The sequence below is a fragment of the Myxine glutinosa genome, chromosome 2 (genome assembly GCF_964187855.1).
Source record: "Myxine glutinosa chromosome 2, kmMyxGlut1.1, whole genome shotgun sequence".
NCBI classification, from domain to species: domain Eukaryota; kingdom Metazoa; phylum Chordata; class Myxini; order Myxiniformes; family Myxinidae; genus Myxine; species Myxine glutinosa.
Genome location: NC_136262.1, coordinates 97,387,846 through 97,409,826, shown reverse-complemented (window position 1 = coordinate 97,409,826; position 21,981 = coordinate 97,387,846). Strand labels below are relative to the sequence as shown.

The 21,981-nt window shown below is 50.5% G+C and overlaps 1 protein-coding gene across 5 annotated transcripts in view; it reads right to left on the bottom strand.

Moving 5' to 3' along the window:
- Positions 1 to 21,981, bottom strand: part of TSTD2 (thiosulfate sulfurtransferase like domain containing 2) — a 47,449-nt gene that overhangs the window by 1,604 nt on the left and 23,864 nt on the right. For 4 of the 5 annotated variants that reach the window (XM_078771323.1, XM_068107691.2, XM_068107695.2 and 1 more), the window contains 5 exons: positions 20,525 to 20,633; positions 13,535 to 13,657; positions 12,993 to 13,098; positions 12,776 to 12,891; positions 7,240 to 7,398 (listed from right to left, as the gene is read on the bottom strand). In XM_078771323.1, the coding sequence (XP_078627449.1) occupies positions 7,240 to 7,398; positions 12,776 to 12,891; positions 12,993 to 13,098; positions 13,535 to 13,657; positions 20,525 to 20,633 (613 nt within the window). The remainder of the gene's footprint in view (positions 1 to 7,239; positions 7,399 to 12,775; positions 12,892 to 12,992; positions 13,099 to 13,534; positions 13,658 to 20,524; positions 20,634 to 21,981) is intronic. The other variant, XM_068107694.2, reaches the window with a different exon arrangement.

Below are 21,981 nucleotides of genomic sequence, written 5' to 3'. Positions count from 1 at the left end.
ACCTTGAAAAGGCACATCCTCGGGTCCCCAGCAATATACCTGGCAAGTTTCAAGTATATCGGACTGGTAGTTGTCGAGAAACAGCGGTCGCATACAGACACACAGAGATTACTGGAATTATAGATAGACTAGGGCATGCCCGTACTATATATATATCTAAAATTATATCCCCCCCCCTCTATTTACATGAAATGGTTTGGTCCAAAGCGAACGGCTTGCGAGTACGGTGACAATCCCCCCCCTCTATTTACATGAAATGGTTTGGTCCAAAGCGAACGGCTTGCGAGTACGGTGACAATCCCCCCCCTCTATTTACATGAAATGGTTTGGTCCAAAGCGAACGGCTTGCGGAGTTTGGTAAAGAAATCGCCATAGCGTGCACGTAATTAGTTTTAAAACATAGTTTAACGGCAACATAGTTTGCCAACGTGAAATAAATGAATACGCTCTCAAATGTGCCGTCCGAGGCAGAGTCTGTTCGCCACGTTCGGCACACGTGATAGCTCGCTGCTCTCTGATTGGTTGAATCGTTTTTTGGACATAGCTCGGTAACTACTTGTCCGATTAATATGAAACCTTGAAAAGGCACATCCTCGGGTCCCCAGCAATATACCTGGCAAGTTTAAAGTATATCGGACCCGTGGTTGTCGAGAAACAGCGGTCACAGACATACATACATACATACATACATACATACATACATACATACATACATACATACATACACACAGAGATTACTGGAATTATAGATAGATAATCGATCCTCCCTATATGATGCCAAGATCCTGATATCTATTGCATGATTGTATTTTGCAGGATGATGCTAAAGTTCTGATTGAGATTAAACCTACCTATGGTACAAAGTTGTGGACTTGGTTTATTTTCACAACATTTAATCTCAATCAAGATCTACGGAAATGGCGGGACACAGGATGATCCATGTACCGACCTTCAGCGCGGACCCACAAGCTGCGGATTCGGGGTCGGAGTTAACTCACTGGCTCAGGACACTGGAGAACCAGTTCAAAGCCCAGGAGACCGTTCCCACTGCTGAAACGAAACTGGACGTTCTGCAGACTAAAGTGGACCACCACGTCTACCGGAGCATCTGACGATGTACACGTACGATGCCGCTGTGGTGGAGCTAAAGCGTATTTACATTAAGAAACGGAGCGTGGTATACACCAGGTATCTGCTCTCATCGCGGCAGCAACAGCCCACTGAGTCGATCGACCGCTTCGCCCAGGAGCTACGACAACTACTAGCGGACAGTACCCAAGAGGTCCGCACTCACGAGCAAGTCCAGGACGATCTTGTCCGAGACGCTTTCGTCTCTGGGATCGGCGCTCCTGCTCTCAGGCTCAGACTTTTGGAGACAGCTGACCAGACGTTCGCGGAGGCTCTATGGGTGGCTCACGTCTACACTGAGGCCCGGGAACAATCTACCGCCTATGACCACACACGGGTCGTCGCGGGGACTTCTCAACTCGCGCGACCGGAGAGGGCTACCGCCGAGGATACGGGAGCGGACCCGACCACGCTAGCAGAGCCCTTGGCCGCTCCCGAGGTGGACTCGGATTTGGGCTTGGCCGCGGCTACGGCGGCCAGGCCAAGGCCTGTACGAAATGCTACGTGTTACTTCTGTGGCAACCGACAGCATCCCAGGTCAGCGTGTCCGGCTCGGGAAGCAATTTGCCATTTGTGTTCGACTAAAGGACATTTTGCAAAAGTCTGTCGGAAGACCGCGCGGGGCGCACAAACTCGCGCGACCTTGAATGGGCTTATCGCCGAGCCAACGGACCGAGCACAGAGCGGGGCGCCTCACCCGACTTTGATGAGCGGTCCTCCTGGCTGCACGCTCGACCTTGGTGAGATACATCGGGCCGCCAAAACAAATGGCGCGAACACGACCGACCGCGGAGCGACCGTCCTTGACTGGAATCCGAACGCCCTCCGAAGGCAACTCAAACAAACGACAAGCTCCCGCTTTGACGCAAACAAAGCACGTGACACGAGCGCCCTCTGACGGCAGCACGTACGAACTACACGCTCTTGCCTCAGCACGTGAAACTACAGATGGCTGCAATCCTTCTCGCGTGACACGAGCGCCCTCTGACGGCTGCTCGTACTGACTACAAGCTCCTGAAGCTCCAACTATGCCTTTGACACGAGGGCCCTCCGGAGGCCGCTCAAACGACCGGAAAACTGCAGCCGGCGTGGGCTCCACACGCGAGGCGCGATCTTTTCGCCCGGATGGCTCAATACCTGCCGGATCTTCTGGCCTTGCTCAGGCCATTATTCCACTCATGGTCGAAGGCATTTTTGCACGGGCTTTAGTCGACACGGGATCTACGGATAGTTTTATCGATCAACGACTGGTGCGTAAACATGGGTGGCCAGTCCTCAGGCCAACACGACAGATCATCATGGCCTCCCAGGGGCTTCGGCTCAGCACAAAAGGGGAATGTCGATTGAAACTTGTGATAAAGGGACGCATGTTTCCAGATGTACATCTCATGGTCTTGCCTGCTTTATGTGCCGACATTCTGTTAGGACACGATTTTCTTAAGCGGCATGGACATTTGGAAATGGAATTCGGTGGGACTGACACGCTTGCTGTGTGTGCACTAGCGAAAATGGAAATTGAGCCACTTTCACTGTTCCCCAACCTGACCACTGACTGCACTCCTGTAGCGGTGAAATCACGGCGCTACTCCCGAGTGGACGCGCAATTCATTGCGGAAGAAACGGCCCAGCTCTTAAAGGAGGGTATCATAGAACCTAGCGCGGACGCCGTGGCGGGCCCAGGTCTTAGTGGTGCGAAGTGAAGCCCATCGCCGACGCATGGTAATCGACTATTCACAGACGGTTAATCGCTTTACACAGCTGGACGCCTACCCGTTACCGGGGATGGACGCGCTGGTACGACAGGTGGCCCAATACACAGTCTACAGCACTCTCGATCTGCGTAGTGCGTATCATCAGATCCCCATCTCTAGGGCTGATTGCATCTATACCGCCTTTGAATCGGGTCAAAGGTTATACCAGTTCACCCGATTACCTTTTGGGGTAACAAACGGGGTCGCCTGTTTTCAGAGGGCTATGGACGACCTTGTTACTAAGGAGAACTTGACAGATGTCTTTGTGTATCTGGACAATCTTACGGTTTGTAGGTATGACCAGGGGCATCATGATGCTAATCTGAAGCGCTTCCTCGAGGTCGCGCAGAGGTATCGCCAAACCATGAATGAGGCTAAGTGTCGTTACTCTCTACGCACGATAGATCTTCTGGGGTACACCGTGACCCATGGCTCTGTCTCTCCAGATAAGGAGCGTCTGCGACCTTTGCTCGATATGGCTCCACCTAGCGATCGAGCTTCGCTGAAGCGCGCTCTCGGGCTGTTCGCCCACTATTCGAAGTGGGTGCAAAATTTCTCCGTGAAGCTCCGCCCCCTTGTGGCCTGTGATACGTTCCGCATGGGCCCAGCCGCCTTGGCAGCCTTCGGGGGCCTTAAGGCCGACATCGCTGGCGCCGCTGTGGCGACGATCGACGAGAGCGAATCTTTCGTCTTAGAAAGTGATGCCTCGGATCATGCGATAGCGGCGACACTCTCCCAGGGGGGGGGGGGGGGGGGGCGCCCGGTGGCTTTCTTTTCACGGACTCTCACCTCCGCTGAGCGGAGGCATTCGTCTGTCGAAAAGGAAGCGTACGCCATCGTTGAGTCGATTCGGCGATGGCGACCGTACTTACTCGGGCGATGCTTCCAAATCATCACGGACCTACAAAGCGTAGCGTTCATGTACGACACCCTACATGCTCAACGCATTAAGAATGAGAAAATCACTCACTGGCGTATCGAACTCGCCGACTTCTGCTACACCATCAAATATCGCCTGGGGAAGGATAACCTGGTCGCCGACGCCTTATCGAGGCTGGCTACGTGCGCGGGTATCGTAACTCTGGTGGGTCTGCGCGCTTTGCACGGCACTATGTGTCATCCTGGGGTGACGCGTTTCGCTCATTTTGTGCGTAGTGGTAATCTGCCGTACTCGATTGAGGACATCCGCCAGATCTGCAGCGACTGCGCTATATGTGCGGAACTCAAACCGCGTTTTTACAACCCTCCCATGGGGACGCTGGTTAGGGCTACTAGACCGTGGGAGAGATTGGCAATGGATTTCAAAGGGCCGCTGCCGGTGTCGAGTACCTCTCGTTATCTGCTCACTATCGTTGATGAGTACTCGCGATTCCCTTTTGCTTACACGTGCGTGGATATGACGGCTGCCACGGTCATACGGTGCCTGCAGAATTTGTTTTCTATGTTCGGCTATCCGGCCTACTTGCATACCGATCGGGGTGCGGTGTTCCTGTCCCAGGACGTGAGGGTTTACTTGCTCCAAAATAATGTCGCTTCGAGTTTCACCACACTGTACAAGCCCCAGGCGAATGGGCAGGTCGAACGCTTCAATGGGATTATATGGAGGGCCGTCATGCTAAGTCTCAGGACCCTCGGCCGTGGCCTCGATAAATGGGCTTGGTCGCTACCTGTGGCGCTGAACTCGATCAGGGCTCTACTATGTACGGCCACCAACCAGACTCCTCACGAGAGACTGTTCCACCACCCTAGAAGCTCGGGTAGTATCCGATCTTTACCCAGTTGGCTCGCTGAGCCGGGGCCGGCCTATCTCAAACGTGCGGTTCGCACAAGCAAGTACGACCCCTTAGTGGATAAGGTGCAGGTACTCCAGGCTAATCACGAGCATGCTCGTGTGATGACGGCAGATGGACGCGAGTCCACTGTCTCCGTACGCCATCTCGCCCCATGTGGGGTCATCGACCCTTATGGGGATATCGACGAACCGATCTACGAGTCTATGGACTCCCCCGAAGCTTCCTCTATGGAACATCTGCCGTCCCTTCCTTCGTCAAATACACCCCTGCATGAAGGCCCTGAGGTGCCCCCTCCGACACCTGCCTCCAGCGGCTACTCCGATGCAGGGGACTCTGGGCTTGGGGAGGCCATACCCAGTAGTTTCCGGACCCGTGCTGGCAGAGTAATTCGCCACCCTGACCGCTACGGATGGACCGACTGACACGGAATGACGTCCCCAATCAATTAATGGTGACGCACGCTTGATTCCTGCCTAGCGGCAGTGTAGTTCTAACGGTGGGGAGAATGTAGTGAAAATGTATATCAAAGTTGAACCCAGGAGTGATGCCCACTTAAACCGCAGAGGGGCGTCTATAAGACCTCGGACGTCCGCGACGCGGAGCCACTCCTGTGACATTTTACTATGACATGTAGTCCTGAACGGTACGTACTCGCACATGTATTCTAGGCTTGCTTGCATTGACTAATATAATCGATCCTCCCTATATGATGCCAAGATCCTGATATCTATTGCATGATTGTATTTTGCAGGATGATGCTAAAGATCTGATTGAGATTAAACCTACCTATGGTACAAAGTTGTGGACTTGGTTTATTTTCACAACACAACTATCCATAGCAATGCTCACTTTCAACCACTCTGTCACTCCTTTTGTATTAGTATCATCTATATATTAAAGTAGCGGCAGTTTTTTTGTCCATCCGTCCGTCATGCTACATCACTACGTCGATGATGTCATTATTGCGTACGACGGCTGATTCCATCGACCGCCATTTTAATTTATATGCCGTTCAGGCCGAACACGTCGTCAAAGCGGTCGAACCTGTCCTATGTCACAATCGCCATGCTCTACCTTTAAGTTTTTCGTTCAGTGTGAAACACAAACAAACCGATTGTTAAAATGACCATCAAATATCAAAAGCATAGACGTTACAGATCTTCCAACGACACAGTACGTATAGGCGTTAGGCTTCATGCCTTCATGCCTCACCTTCAGGCTGCTTCGGACAAATTAAGCCCAGGTTTCTGAATACAGTAGTATAATTTTCGTAATAGTAATAACAATAATAACGTTAACAATAATAATATAGTAATTATAACAACAACACTTTCATCCCAAAGTCGTGAATGCAAAGTTGATGGATTGAAGCGGTGTATGGTTCATGAATCAATGATAAGCGGTGTACGATATACTAATAACCCCAGGAGTAAGGAATTATAATACCATGCATTTTTCATTCAGTGTGAAACAAAAACAAAGCGATTGTGAAAATCATATTGAAAGCATACGCGTCATGGGTCTTCCAACAACACAATACGTATAGGCCAATAATACTGTACCAACTTTCATTATTAAAGCGGTGTATTAGTTCAGAACCTACGATGTCATCTCCCATGGCCAAGAGGGACTTTTATCATTGAAGATAATAAATCTTACCACAATGACGTATTAATACTATACTAATTGCCTATACACTGCCAAAACAAAGGGAGGGTTTTCCGTGGAAATCTGTTCCACGAGTCCCTGCTAGTACTTGAAAGTTCCACCTCCCAGAATGGTTTGATTGGCCCATTCCTTTGCAGGTCAACAAAATAGGTTCAATACCCAGAATAGGGAATAAGGAACGATGGTAGAATTCCTTCAGCGTCAACGGAACAGCAGCAAATAGAATTGGAAATGCAGGCAATTACTGGTGTCATAGCGCTGACAGGATGGCCTAGAGGTACGCACACCCGCCTCTAAGCTGGTTAGCCTGGGTTTGAATCCCGACCCAGCTATAAACAGTCCACCTGGTATTTCATAGGCAGGATGATTCATCAATATGCGTGCCGTCACTCAGGTGGATGTTAAACGGGTCAGTAAACCAGCATTAGTCAGCCAGAATTAGTCAGTAAACATTAAATATCCCACATTGTCCTTCGCAAAGAGCAGGTGAGCTATCGCCGGCATCCAAGCGAAATTCTAAATTCCTGCCTTTTCTTGCCAAATTCCAACAACCTACAGTGGGCATTGCATCAGCGGCACAGCCACACCCTCAGCCAATCGTGATACCCCACAGCCTTGTGCTGCATATGAAATAAGATGGCTGGTGTAATGCCATGTACAATTTGGCAAGCTTATGTTCTAGCTGCCCGGATGCGTGAGGCTGTGCAGTATCACTATTGGCATTTGGTCTCAGCTAACCTGACTTCCGCCACCTGAAAGAAGGCCTCAGGAGCTAGCTGAATAGCTAAGTGTCTGCTTGTGGACTCATCCAGGTGAGTAAAGACATATTTTTTATTTGTACTGTAAAAGGAAAGAAAACATTACGTATGTCCAGCTCATCATAAACAGATTTTGAGAACCTTGCTGCGAAGGAAGGCTGAAGCACGCTCGCAGCGGATTCCTCCTGTGCAGTACATTAGAACACGACGTGAGCAAAATAGCACCAGGTTTTTCTCCACATATTCAGGGAAATAACTGAACTTGCGGATGTTTGGAGTCACGCTCCCAAGGAAACGGCCCTGGTGGGGGCAGTTGGACAAAGTGAGGGGGTGGGAGATTGGGGATGAAGGAGTGAAAAAGGAGGAGTACAGCAGAAAGATAAGCAAACAACAATACAAGTCTAATTAATGAATAATAATATTAAATGAAAGAACAAAAAGGGCTTTTACAGACGTATAAATTAAGACCAGAAATCTCCAACAAAGCATGTTCCACTAAAGTTCTACAGAGCTCTGAATTCAACTTTACCTTTTGGGTCCTTCAGAAACGTCGCCAAAATGGAATAAATATCCCTTATTTTTCAGCCTATAAAGTCCATGGAGTTCAAGTCGAATTGCTAATTATCCAATTTTTTTCCCTTCATTTATATATCAGTTGATTGGAGTACAAGACGAAGCAAAATCAACTACAGTAGTTATCAAAACTGTCAGTCAGAACAATGGAGGTGTTAATTCTTCCCAGACACTCACAACCCAATCACTGCCTATGTCCTATGTCCTATCCTTTCTGCCCTGCATTACTTCCAGCGTCATGAATATTAATGAAATGTTTTGTGCTTATTATTTGAACTACATTGTGGGACGACCTTTCAGAGAACCTATGAATGTACAGTGCCTGCAAAAGTATTCGCCCCCCCCCCCCACCCTCCTCAAAAATTCACATTTTTATGCCACCTGAGCTTATTTCATGATGCTTTCAAATCAAAATTGATATATAGAGTCTTCACAAACTAAAAAGTGATAAAGCTAAAAAAAAATGCAGATAAAATGTGAATAAATTAGATTACAAGAGAAAATCAGAAAATTCTCAGTTGCATAAGTGTTCAAACCCTTTGCCTAATTAACCGTAAATCACTTCAGGAATAAATTACTTGTTTGAAACGTTAAAATAAGTGTAATAGTTTTCATCTGTATGTAATCAGTAGTTTAACTTAAAAATTAAGCTCCTCCACTTAACTAAGGAGTTTTAAGGTGCAATTCACTTAATCAGCCAACAAGGCAAACATGAAAATCAAGGAGTTTTCCAAAGAAGTCAGACATAAAGTGGTGGAGAAGCCCCGTTCAGGGGAGGGTTATAAGAAGATTTCAAAGTCACTCATTATCCCTTTGAGTAAGTGAAATCTGTCATGAAGAAGTAGAAGAACTATCATACCACCTAGACTTTACATAGTTCAGGTCACCCATGCAAACTCAGAAACCGGGCAAGCAGGAAACTGGTTAGAGATGTCACTTTAAATCCAACAATGACTTTGAAAGATCTACAAAGCTCATCTATGTCTGAGATGGGGTTCTGTGTTCATCAATCAACAATATCCTGTTCCCTTCACAAAGCCGGCCTCTATGGACAGGTGGCAAGAAAGAAGCCATTACTGAAAAATACACATCTAAAACCTCATATGGAGTTTGTGAAAAAGCATCTTAATGAAATTGTAGGCATGTGGAGAAAAGTTTTGTGGTCAGACGAGACAAAAATTTAACTTTTTGGTCTAAATCCAAAGTGTTACATCTGGCACAGGCCTAACACTGCACTGCACATCACCCAGTCAATACCATCCCTACTGTCAAGCATGGTGGTGGCTGCATCATGTCATGGGGCTGCTTTTCATCAGCAGGGACTCTCAAGCTTGTCAGGATAGAGGGAACAATGGACGATGCAAGGTACAGGAGAATCCTTGATGAAAACCTGCTCGAGTCAGCCGTGAATCTGAAACTGGGTAGGAGATTCACATTCCAGCAGGACAATGATCCAAAGTGCAAAGTTAAAGCCACACTGGAGTGGCTGAATAAGAAGAAAATAAATGTTCTTGAGTGGCCCAGTCAAAGTCCTGACTTGAACCCAATTAAACATTCATGGCAAGACTTGAAGATTGCAGTCCATCGATGATCTCCATCAAACCTGGCAGAACTAGAGCAATTTTCACGTGAAGAATAGGCAAATATTTCACCATCTCACTGTGCAAAGCTGGTAGAGACCTTCCCAAAAAGACGCACAGCAGTCATTGCTGCAAAAGGTGCTTCCCCCAAGTACTGACCTTCGGGGCTGAATACTTTTGCAACCAGTGAATTTTGATTTATATGGCATGTAACCTCCTTAAACTATAACTGTTTAGTTTGATCTCCAGTTATGAATAAAAAGGTTCATTTGGAAAGCTTGTTTCTACATAATTAATCAAAAGGTAGTATTATTGGGAAAGGGTGAATACTTTTACAGGCCACTGTAAATAGCTTTTTAACTTGTTTGTTATCATATAGAGGTACAGTATTTGAAACAAGCTGCAGAATCATTATCACCACCGGCTCATAGCACATTACATTTTGTCACAGTTCACTGCTCCTTAATAAAAGTGAACAGGTGACACTTATTGTAATACAAGCACTCAATATTTGTCCACCAAGCTTTGCAGCCGCAATTCGCCTTTTTGGTTTTGTCAACACAAGATTCGTCTTCGTACAAATATTCATATTTCCCCGGCGCTCAGATACCACCATCTCACGGTACTTTGGTGACGACTTCTCCGATTTGCAGCGCAGCCCATTCGATAGCTCAATTGGAGATTCCTCGATTCCAGATTTGCCGCACGACTCGCCTGAAAGGCCGATCAGGGAAAGGAGAGTGCCGTATCACTCCAGGATGACCTCCCCTTTGCCTTCCCAGCCTACAAGTTATTTGAGCAGTCAGTCAGAGACACAAAAGCCGGACTCTCCCTCCCTATAACACCATAGACTCCACACCTGCACCTCTCACAGCCCAACAAGCAATCCCAACATACACTACATAACCAAAAGTATGCGGATACCCCTTCTAATTAGTGGATTTGACTATTTCAGCCACTCCCATTGCCGACAGGTATATATAATCAAGCATACAGCCATTCAATCTCCACAGACAAACATTGGCAGGAGAATGGGCCGTACTGAAGAGCTCAGTGACTTTCAACGTGGCATCGTCATAGGATGCCACCTTTCCAACAAGTCACTTCGTCAAATTTCTGCCCTGCTAGAGCTGCTCTGTTCAACTGAAAGTGCTGTTATTGTGAAGTGGAAACGTCTTGGAGCAACAACAGCTCAGCCCCAAAGTGGTAGGCCACACAAGCTCACAGAACGGGACCGCCGAGTACTGAAGCGCATAGCACGTAAAAATTGTCTGTCCTCGGTTGCAACACTCAATACCGAGTTCCAAACTGCCTCTGGAAGCAACGTCAGCACAACAACTGTTCGTTGGGAGCTTCATTAAATGGGTTTCCATGGCCGAGCAGCCGCACACAAGCATAAGATCACCATGTGCAATGCCAAGCATCAGCTGGAGTGGTGTGAAGCTCGCTGCCATTGGACTCTGGAGCAATGGAAATGCGTTCTCTGGAGTGATGAATCATGCTTCACCATCTGGCAGTCTGACGGACGAATCTGGGTTTTGCAGATACCAGGATAACACTACCTGCCTGAATGCATAGTGCCAACTGTAAAGTTTGGTGGAGGATGAATAATGGTCTGGGGATGTTTTTCATGGTTAGGGTTAGGCCCCTTAGTTCCAGTGAAGGGAAGTCTTAATGCTACAGTATACAATGGCATTCGAGATGATTTTATGCTTCCAACTTGGTGGCAACAGTTTGGGGAAGGCCCTTTTCTTGTTTCAGCATGACAATGCCCCCGTGCACAAAGCGAGGTCCATACAGAAATGGTTTGTCGAGATCGGTGTGGAAGAACTTGACTGGCCTGCACAGAGCCCTGACCTCAACCCCATCGAACACATTTGGGATGAATTGGAACGCCGACTGTGAACCAGGCCTAATAGCCCAATATCAGTGCCCGACCTCACTAATGCTCTTGAGGCTGAATGGAAGCAAATCCCCGCAGCAATATTCCAACATCTAGTGGAAAGCCTTCCCAGAAGAGTGGAGGCTGTTATAGCAGCAAAGGGGGGAACAACTCCTTATTAATGCCCATGATTTTGGAATGGGATCTGTGATGTTCAGGTGTCCACATACGTTTGGTCATGTAGTGCACATTCGTTCATGATACATTCGTTCGTTACTTATCTAATCTCAACCAAACTTCACAAGACTATGGGTCACACTGGAGGTTGTGGCGACTTAATTTGACCCACTCCCACTCCCCAAGGGGGGTTTCCATCTTGTATGAAATCCGTGTGAGGTTGTATATCCGTGTTAACATAGCTAATCGTGGCGTTTTTACAAAACCGGATCCAATAACAAAGGTAATAACACTAATACTGATGGCATAATATTTATCTTATTTAGGGCAATGCCGCACACTGGAGGATATGTTATATATTTTTTTGGCATGGGGGTGGTGTACTTGTAATGTATCTGTACTTGTTTGACATTCTTTTTGCGGGCATATTCTTTTCCGAGTGCGTATCCGTGGGTTTTCTGACCTGTTTCGGCATTCCCAGCCCTGTTCTTTGTGTATTCGTGGTTTTTCATGGGATTTTTGATGCTCCCTTATACATCACAAACCGCCCGGAACCTATCCCTCATTTTTCCTTTGTAATAATGCCCCCACATTCGTGGATTTGACATTCGTAGCATTTTTCAGGAACATAATCCCCCCCCCCCCCCCCCCCCCGCATATGTTGGGGTCTGACAATATATATATAATCTAACAAACAGCATTACTTTTACATTCATCATCATCATGTACATCATAATCAACCATCATCAAATATGGGGGATTTGTGTAGATTGGCGACTAATTTTTTTAATTTAATACATTTTAAATTCAGGCTGTAATAACCGAATGTGAAAATGTCAAGGGGTGTGAATACTTTCTGAAGACACTGTATCATGCCCTATGCAGAGCATTGGTGCTACTAAAGCAGTTACAAGGCTACAATCCTCGTCGGGGTGCCACCCCGTCTCAGGAAGTCAGAACAGGAATTTTTGGAATTTGTTCATGGTGCTTGTGATAGCTCGTCTACTCTTCGCGAAGAACACTGTGGTATCTTTAACATCCATCAACTAATGCCAGCAGAGACGCCCAGTCCATCTAAGGGACAGCACACACATTGATGAATTGCTCTGGCCATGAAACACCGGTATGAGAGTTTATAGCTGGGCTGAGATTCAAACCCAGGCTAGATAGCTTTGAGGCGAGTGTGCATACCTCTAGCTATCCAACCAGCCTACTTTAACATTTCATCCTTCTATCCCACCACTCTCCAGGCAGCGTTAACAATTTAATTCACCGTCGGTGTAGATTTAGCCTCTACAACTGAGATCACCTTTGATATAACTCCAAAATTAACCTATCAAAGCTTCATAAAGCAATATATCTAAAAAAGAAAAAAGGGAAAAAAAAGAATTATAATAAAAACTTCACTGCCTACATGCACCTTCACTGATAAGCAACTCAACAATTACGCAGAACCAGCACTCACGATCATGCTCTCGTAAAAATTACGACAATCCAGAAGAAGTGGTGCGTTAGAACCCTTTGGCGCTTCCAGCAGCCGTGCAACTTCCTCGTGGAACTCCACTGGGGTCAGGTAGGGCCCTTTCGGGGGAAAGCAGAGATTGGATATCACATGTAGGTTGACATTGACCAGCAAAATAAGTCTTCAAAAGCTGGAATTGTGTGACTGGGTGAGGTCTCACCGGCGTCTTTGTACGACACCAGGCAGGGGTCAATGCCAAGGGGAACCAGCTCTTGATAAACTCCAACACGCAGCTCCTGGAAACATTCTGTTCCTCCAGCACTTCTCTACAAGACAATCCATGGGTATCACACATCGGTATATCTACTTTCTGGTGTGTACGGGAAAGCATTTACGTCAAGGTTATTTGTTGTGACAGAAAGGGAGACATGAAAAAAATTCTGAACAAAAATAAAATTACATACGGAGATCGAGCCTCATGAAAGGGCTGAACAACAGAGGGGTGCGAGGTTCACAACAACAATGAAGCAAAGGGGAACTGGAAGACAAGGAGGAGGTAATTGGGCTTGGGATGGATAGACGGGAAAGACAAGTAAGGACATATGAACAGGACAAATGGAACAGGGGAATAATACGTGACTTTCGAAATGACATAATTCACCTCAATGATCGGTGAGCATGCACAGAATCGCCTGGAAACTGCCGTACACACAGATAATCATTACAAAGAAACTTCACATCTTGACACAAGGGAAAATTAACCTTGAAGTCCTGCGACGTCATGCCCCGGAATGGTGGGTAAGCCATCGTGGCCTCCATATAGAGTCGAGCAGCTTCCACACTCCCTCCAACAGTGCCATTAATGCCTTCTGTTGCCAGACGCACCTGAAAGGGATTAACGTCACTGTACATCCTGCACAGGTGAATAATAAAAAAATGTTTCCGATGTCTGGTTTTTCAACGACTACAATGCTTTTGGATAAACCACACTTATATATACATATATATATATATATTATATTTTTTGCAATGTTTTTCTAACCAAGAAATGTGTATGGGTTACTGGTCTTTTTTGTGACAGTTTTGAGACAACCGGGAAGTTTCGGGAACTGAGTGATGTGCTGATGAGGAGGGGAGTGTCGTTGAAGCTGAAGGGAAAGGTGTATGCTGCATGTGTGAGAAGTGTTATGATTTATGGGAGCGAGACATGGGTAATGAACATAGAGCAGCAACGAAGGCTGGAAAGGGTGGAAATGCGAATGGTTCGGTGGATGTGCGGAGTATCGTTGAGAGAGAGGAAGACAAATGATGAATTGCGAAAGATGATGGAAATAGAGCCTGTGATTGATGCTGTGAAGAGGAACAGGTTGAGAAGGTTTGGTCATGTGTTGAGGAAGGATGAAAGTGACTGGTTGAGAAGAGTGATGGAAATGAATGTAGAGGAAGTAGAGGACGGGGAAGACCGAGAAAGACTTGGCTAAAGATGGTGGATGAAGAAATGCGGGCAAGGGGGTTAACAAGGGGAGATGCAGAAAATAGGGCAAAATGGAGAAGATCGTCATGGGGACCGCAAGGCTAACCCCCGCTCTAGCATGGAAAATGGCCGTAAAATGCATGTTGTTGTTGTTGTTGTTGTTGTTTGAGACAACCCTTCCCGCCTCGGAAAATCAACCTGCATGACATCATTTATTAACATGGTAGTCCTCTTGGCGTGACAGCTGACATGTCAAATCAACTTTTCAGTGGGGACAGAGCATGGTTCGGAGGTAGCATCACCGTAGAGCTGTCTCCTCTGCATTCAATTCCCGACTCGAATGCAAACCTGTCAACCAGTTGCTCCATAGACATGAACGAGTACACAATCCTTCGGAGAGTAAGTGAAAACGGCTGTCACATCTGCTAGTATTCGCTTGTGCATGCCAAAAATCCCACTGTAGCTTTAGAAAAGGCAAAGGTCATTACATGCTGGTACCCTGGGAAAATTCCAAATGCCTGCCATTATATATTGGGGCAAAACATAAACGGTATAGCTACACCGTCCCCACAATAAATTATGCAACCACAAGGCGGGAACTGAATAGACAAAAACCTGCACAATATAGTACTGTACTGTGGCGGACACAAAAGCCCACTGGCGTGGTGACATCATTCCGCGCACCAAGTGGGCGGTGGCCATGCCCAAGGGGTAGGCGTGGCCTCATGATATACACCGGGCGCGCAGCCCGGAGCACGCGAGTGCTACAGTGAGCTCCTGAAATAAAGACGCTTATAAGTTACCGCTTGTCCGCTTCCTCCTTGCTCGCAAGCAGCGCGCGTAACGCCGCGCTTTACTGGTGACCCCCTCGATGTTGGATCTGCCGGAGCGATCCTTCCACACGCGACGCCATTGCCATGGCCAACTTCATCAAACTTCCCGAATTTTGGGAGGCTCAGGCCGAAGTCTGGTTCGTCCAGGCTGAAGCCCAATTTCAGCTTCGGCGCCTCACCGGCGATGACACGCGCTATTGCCACGTCGTCGCCGCCCTCGGGCCCGGCACGGCCGCTCGAGTTGTGTCCGTCCTTCGCCACCCACCGGACGGCTACAAGTACGAGGCACTCAAGCGGCTACTCCTAGCCACGTTCGGCCTCACGGACGACGCACGGGCCGACCGCCTCCTGGATCTCCCCGAGCTCGGTGACACGCGCCCGTCGGTCCGAATGGACCATATGCTGTCACTGTTGGGCAACGAAGCCCCCGGTTCTCTATTCCGGGCCCTTTTCCGTCGCCAACTTCCAGCGCAGGTTCGCCTCGCGTTGGCCGGGACCGGGCTAACGGAACCCCGAGCATTGGCGGCCGAGGCGGACAAGTACTTCGCCGCTTCGGACACGCGGGCGAGAGTCGGCGTGGCCGTCACGGCCCTCGTGGCTGATGCTGCTAATGCTGCTGATGCTGCTAATGCTGCTGATGCTGCTGATCCACAGCATCAGCTTATACAGCATACGCAGCATGCTGATACGCACCTCGTGACCGCCGCCACGCCCCGCCCACCGCCGCGGCGAAAACTGCCACCGCGGGGAAACCCACCAACTCCACCGGCCTGGCGGAGCCAGCCGCGCTCCTCCAGCTCCTCCACCACCTGGTGCTGGTTCCACGCCAAGTTCGGCCACGAAGCTCGGCAGTGTCATCCGCCATGCTCCTTCAACAGGTCGGGAAACGCCCGGGCCGGCGCTCAAAAGTGGCGATGAGCGCCGGCCGTTCGAGCAGCCTGCTGTTCATAACGGACACCTTCTCCGGGTGCCGTTACCTGTGCGACACGGGAGCGCAGGTGAGTGTCGTTCCCGCCGGCACGTCAGACAAGCACGCCGCGGGTGGGGGCCCCGCGCTGCTTGCCGCGAACGGGACACCCATCCGTACGTATGGAAAACGCTGCCTCTCTCTGCGGTTCGGAGGGCAGGTTTTCCGATGGACGTTCGTCACCGCCGACGTGCCCATGGCACTGCTTGGCGCGGACTTCCTGTGCGCTAATGGGCTCCTGGTCGACGTCAAGCGCAGACGTCTTGTCCAGGCCGAGACGTTCAGCTCGCTCGCTTGTGCGTTGCCCAGCTCGGCAAGCAGCTCAACGAGCGGCTTGCCAAGCGGCTTGCCGAACGGTTCGGTTCCGGCCACGTTGGTCTGTACGCTTCCGGCAGCGGACGCATTCACCCGCCTCCTCGCCGGCTTCCCGGCCCTCACGCGGTCCACCTTCTCGGCGGGGGCCGTCAAGCACGGGGTGGCCCATCACATCCCCACCGTCGGGCCACCGGTCTACGCCCGGGCACGCCGCCTCGAGCCGACGAAGCTGGCGGTGGCAAAAGCGGGGTTCGCTACCCTGGAGCGACACGGCATCGTTCGGCGCTCAGAGAGCGCTTGGGCGTCGCCGCTGCACATCGTGCCGAAGCCCGGCGGGGGATGGCGACCGTGCGGGGACTATCGCTGTCTCAATGACGCCACGACTCCCGACCGCTACCCCGTCCCCCACATTCAGGACTTTTCCGCCCGTTTGGTGGGCATGTCCTTCTTCTCGAAGGTGGACCTCATACGCGGCTACCATCAGGTCCCCGTCAGGCCGGAGGACGTCCCGAAGACGGCGGTCATCACGCCATTCGGACTCTTCGAGTTCCTGCGCATGCCCTTCGGTCTGAAGAATGCGGCTCAGGCGTTCCAGCGACTGATGGACAGCGTCCTGCGCGACTTGGATTTTGTCTACGTCTACCTGGACAATATCCTCGTTGCCAGCGCGTCCCGCGAAGAGCACCTACGCCACCTCCGCACGCTCTTCGAACGCCTGGGCCAGCATGGCCTGATTGTGAACCCCGCAAAGTGCCGGTTCGGCGCCGCCATAATCGATTTTCTGGGGCACCGTGTCACCAGGCACGGAGCCGTCCCCCTGCCGGCCAAGGTGGAGGCGGTGAAGGGGTTTCCGCACCCCCGCACGATCAGAGGGCTGCAGGAGTTCCTGGGCATGGTGAACTTTTACCATCGGTTCCTGCCCCGTATCGCCCAGCTCCTGCGCCCCATGCACGAAGCTCTCCGAGGTAAGCCGGGCAAAGGCGACGTTACCTGGACCGAGCAGATGGACACGGCATTCACGGGCGCGAAGCTCGCCTTGGCTAACGCCACCATGCTCGCGCACCCGGCGCCCGATGCACCGATCGCCCTCACCACCGATGCCTCGGACTACGCGGTGGGTGCGGTACACGAGCAATGGGTGCGTGGAGCTTGGCAACCGCTGGCGTTCTTTAGCCGGCAGCTTCGCCCGCCCGAACGCCGTTACAGTACCTTCGACCGCGAGTTGCTCGGGCTTCACTTGGCGGTCAGGCACTTCCGCCATCTGCTCGAGGGCCGTGCGTTCACTGCCTTCGTCGACCACAAGCCGCTGATCTTCGCGATGGGCAAGGTCACCGAGCCGTGGTCGGCCCGGCAGCAGCGTCACCTCTCGGCCGTGTCCGAGTACACGACGGACATCCAGCACGTCGCGGGGAAGGACAACCCGATGGCGGATTGCCTTTCCCGGGCCGTCGCCCACGCAGTCCACCTCGGCATCGACTATGCCCGGATGGCAGTGGACCAGGCCGCTGACCCCGACGTCCAGGCCTTGCGGACCGCCGTCACGGGCCTCCGCGTCACCGAGGTGCCGTTCGACGGCGTGGGCGTGGCCCTCTTGTGCGACGTCTCCCTCGGGCGTCCTTGCCCCATCGTGCCCACGGGCTGGCAGCGCCAGGTGTTTGACGCCATCCACGGCCTGTCCCACCCGGGCGCGAGGGCCTCCCAAAGGCTGATCGCCGACAAGTTCGTCTGGCATGGCCTCCGGAAGGCCGTCCGCGGCTGGGCCAGGACGTGCCTCGCGTGCCAGCGCGCCAAGGTGCACCGGCACACCCAGGCCCCGTTGGCCCCGTTCACGGTGCCGGAACGCCGGTTTGACCACGTCCACGTGGACCTGGTGGGACCTCTGCCCCCTCGCGGGGTTTCACCTACGTCCTCACCATGGTGGACCGCACCACCCGGTGGCCGGAGGCCGTGCCCTTGGCGTCGACAACGGCGGCCGATGTCGCGCAGGCTTTCATCGCCACCTGGGTCGCCCGGTTCGGCGCCCCCTCAGACATCTCGTCCGACCGCGGCCCCCAGTTCACCTCGGAGCTCTGGGGGGCGGTCGCGCAGGGGCTCGGGGTCCGGCTGCACCGATCCACGGCCTACCACCCCCAGGCTAACGGCCTGTGTGAGCGATTTCACCGCTCATTGAAGGCCGCGCTCCGGGCCACCCTCCGCGACGGCGGCTGGGTCGACAGGCTCCCCTGGGTCCTGCTGGGCCTCCGGACGGCGCCCAAGGAGGACCTGCGCGCATCCGCGGCGGAGTTGGTCTTCGGGCAACCGCTGCGGGTGCCGGGCGAGTTCCTCCCCGACTCCACGGCACCATGGTCCGCGGCACAGCAGCGCTCCGCTCTGCAAGAGACCGCCCAGAGGTTCGCCCCGGTGCCAACGGCATGCCACGGGCACCCACCGACGCACGTCGCCCCGGAGATTCGCACGGCGGAGTACGTCTTCATCCGCCACGATGCCCACCGGACACCACTGCGGCCCCCGTACGACGGGCCTTTCCGCGTGCTGGAGACTGGGGCGAAGCACTTCACCCTGGACATCGGCGGTACTCCTGACCGCGTTTCGGTGGACCGCCTCAAGCCGGCCCACCTCGACGTGGACCATCCACCGCCAGTGGCCCGACCCCCACGGCGGGGCCGCCCCCCTGCGGGCGGACCCCCGGCACCGCCCAGCCCCGCCGCCACCCGGTCCTGCACCCATCCCAGGGGCAGCCAGGGGCATCCCACCTGGCATCCCTGCACCCCGGACGCCGCCGATCGCCAGGGGGCGCTTCGGCCGGGTCATTCGTCTGCCCCGCAAATTGGCCCTCCAGGTGCGCGGGAATTCTGGGGAGGCGCGTGTGGCGGACACAAAAGCCCACTGGCGTGGTGACATCATTCCGCGCACCAAGTGGGCGGTGGCCACGCCCGAGGGGTAGGCGTGGCCTCATGATATACACCGGGCGCGCAGCCCGGAGCGCGCGAGTGTTACAGTGAGCTCCTGAAATAAAGACGCTTATAAGTTACCGCTTGTCCGCTTCCTCCTTGCTCGCAAGCAGCGCGCGTAACGCCGCGCTTTAGTACTGTATTTATGGTTTGAGAGATGACATGGCAGGATGCCGAGGAGAGGCGCAATTATCGATCATGTGACAGAAAGCAAAATGCATACGACAGTTAATATTATTTAAACTTTAATTTTGAAACAAAGAAATGGCATTTAGAACCAAATGCAATGAGAAATCCGTGCATTGTAGCAAATGAGTTATAAAATCTAGGGAGGTCGAGGGGTAAAGGAAAAAGAAGAGGTTGGATTGATTTAATTTTCTATATTTAAAATCGGTTGTTAATAGTCAATGTTTTATGGTTATTAGCAGAGTACCTGCCCTACAGGTGATCTTGTTCCAAGCATGCAGCACGTTCTTCTGACACAGACCTTTATTTTTGGCGGTGTGTAGGCAACTGACAGCTGCCCGAATCGCTCCAAAAATATTTATATAATAACCCGGACTACGTGCATGAAGCAAAAACATGCCTACTGCTTGTAATTCAAAACTCCTCACTGCACTGAAAAACGTGGGGACAGGAATAATGTACCATACTATAAAGGGTGGAACTTGTAATACCCTCTTCCACCTGGAGGTGGCGCTACATGATACACATTCACATAGAGATTTTGCGTTCACCTCTAAAACACCCCGATGCACTAACTGAGGTCATGTTCATCCTTTGTAGCAAGTCTGGATGTAATCGGCCCAGAACTGTAGGAGGAGTAGCACAACAAACACAACACACACTGCTCCATTAATTATAGTGAGGATTACCAATTTGACTGACATTAACTGCATATGTGTGCAAGGTTATAAATGTAAAATAAAACTCAAAAAGTCCAGGAACAATTATCTTCAGGAAAAACGTTTCTTAAAAGAAAACTCCCAACACTACCCTCATATTTTCCTCTTTTAAGTAAGAAAAACATTCGCTCTCAAATTAATATGGATGAGAAAACAATATACAATCACTCTGACCTCATTAACACCCAGTAAAAAGACACTCCTTTTGTGGCCAACCCCACAACAAGGTAAGATGGGGTCAATAAAGTATTAGTAGTAGAAAGACCATCATTCAAGATGCATCTGCTCGTCACGCAAGAAAATTCACCTTGCCAGTGAGTCCGAGATGTTTACAAAGGTTAACCTGCCAGAGTTTTGCCACCCAGGGATCAGCCAAGTCACAGTAGTAATAAAACAGGAGAACAACACCTTCTTTCCTGGAACATGAGAGAGAAAGAGGTGCATGCCATTTAAAACGTTTCTCCAACCTGGCGTCATGTTCAGGATAATTCTAAACAAACCGAGTTTCGCCTTCCACATTTCTATCAAACCTTTAAATTGATTGTTAACATTGCAACTACCAATCTACGTTCACGAGAAGCACTTGGTATCAGTATCCATTTAGTAATGAAGTCACATCGTCCTGTGGCTGGAGGTTGAGGCATCACACAGGATGCTCTAAAGTTTAAGACATGCCTCCTAAGATTGGCACAGTGAAGCCACACTACCAGACGTATTACCATGCAACTTACGTATTGCAACTTTGAGTTCAATCTAGCATACTATGGACTGGCTGGCCATCTCTACAAAACAAATCTTATTTATACTATTATAAAGTAGCCGGTCAGCTGTAACCTCAAGGCCGACAGCAATCGTTTTTATTTTGATTGAGAGAAGGCCAACTGATTTGCAGTTGACGGCATCAGTCTTTGGCAGTGTTTATATCCATGGGGTGACATGGGTAGCTTTTTTGACATGGGAAGGCAGGTAAATTTCTGATGACTTGCAAATAAAAGTACAAGCTGGGAAAAAAGCAAATATTTTGAGGGTTGGAGCACCAATACCATTGGGTCCAGCTTCTGAGGTCTTATTATTGACTCGGGACGTCTCTATCTTAGTTGGACAAGTTACATGCTGTAGCAAGCAGAACCTGATGAGGGATGGGTAGGGGTTGGACCATTTGCCACCATAGCTTGGACGATAGTGAGAGACTTGAGAAATTTGTCCAGGTGAGCTTGATGTTGAGCTCTGGCCAATGCAGTGATAAGCATGTGGCCCGTTATGTGGAGGGACCATCGGTTTCCATCTGAGGGGGTTACCTGCCAGATGAGGAGGACAAGCTTGTTTAGTTACTGTCTCCCCACACACATCACTGTACCAGCACCGGCATATTGAACAAGAGAGCTGGAGGTATTAAGGCATGAACTAATGAAAGGGAGAAAAGCAGTATGTTGACGAAGGAGTTCCAGGCTCTGTCGATTTTTCAAAACCAATGGGATGACATACTGGTCTATAACGAGAGCTTAGAATACAAGCCACGCCAATATTGTCCTGATGAATTGCCAAACACAGAAGCATCTTGTTGGCTCTCTGAAAACAACCAGGGGAAGAGGGGCGGCAGTAGAAATCGCCACAGATTCAGAAAAGAGGTTTGGTGAGAGGCCATCAAGGAATCCAGTTTTTGAAATAAGAACTTCCTAAATGGATTCATCAAAGCTGGGAGGGGACAAGGGAATGGTAGACCACAGAGAACGAAGTTGTGGCGGTTGGAGATGAAAAGTTATC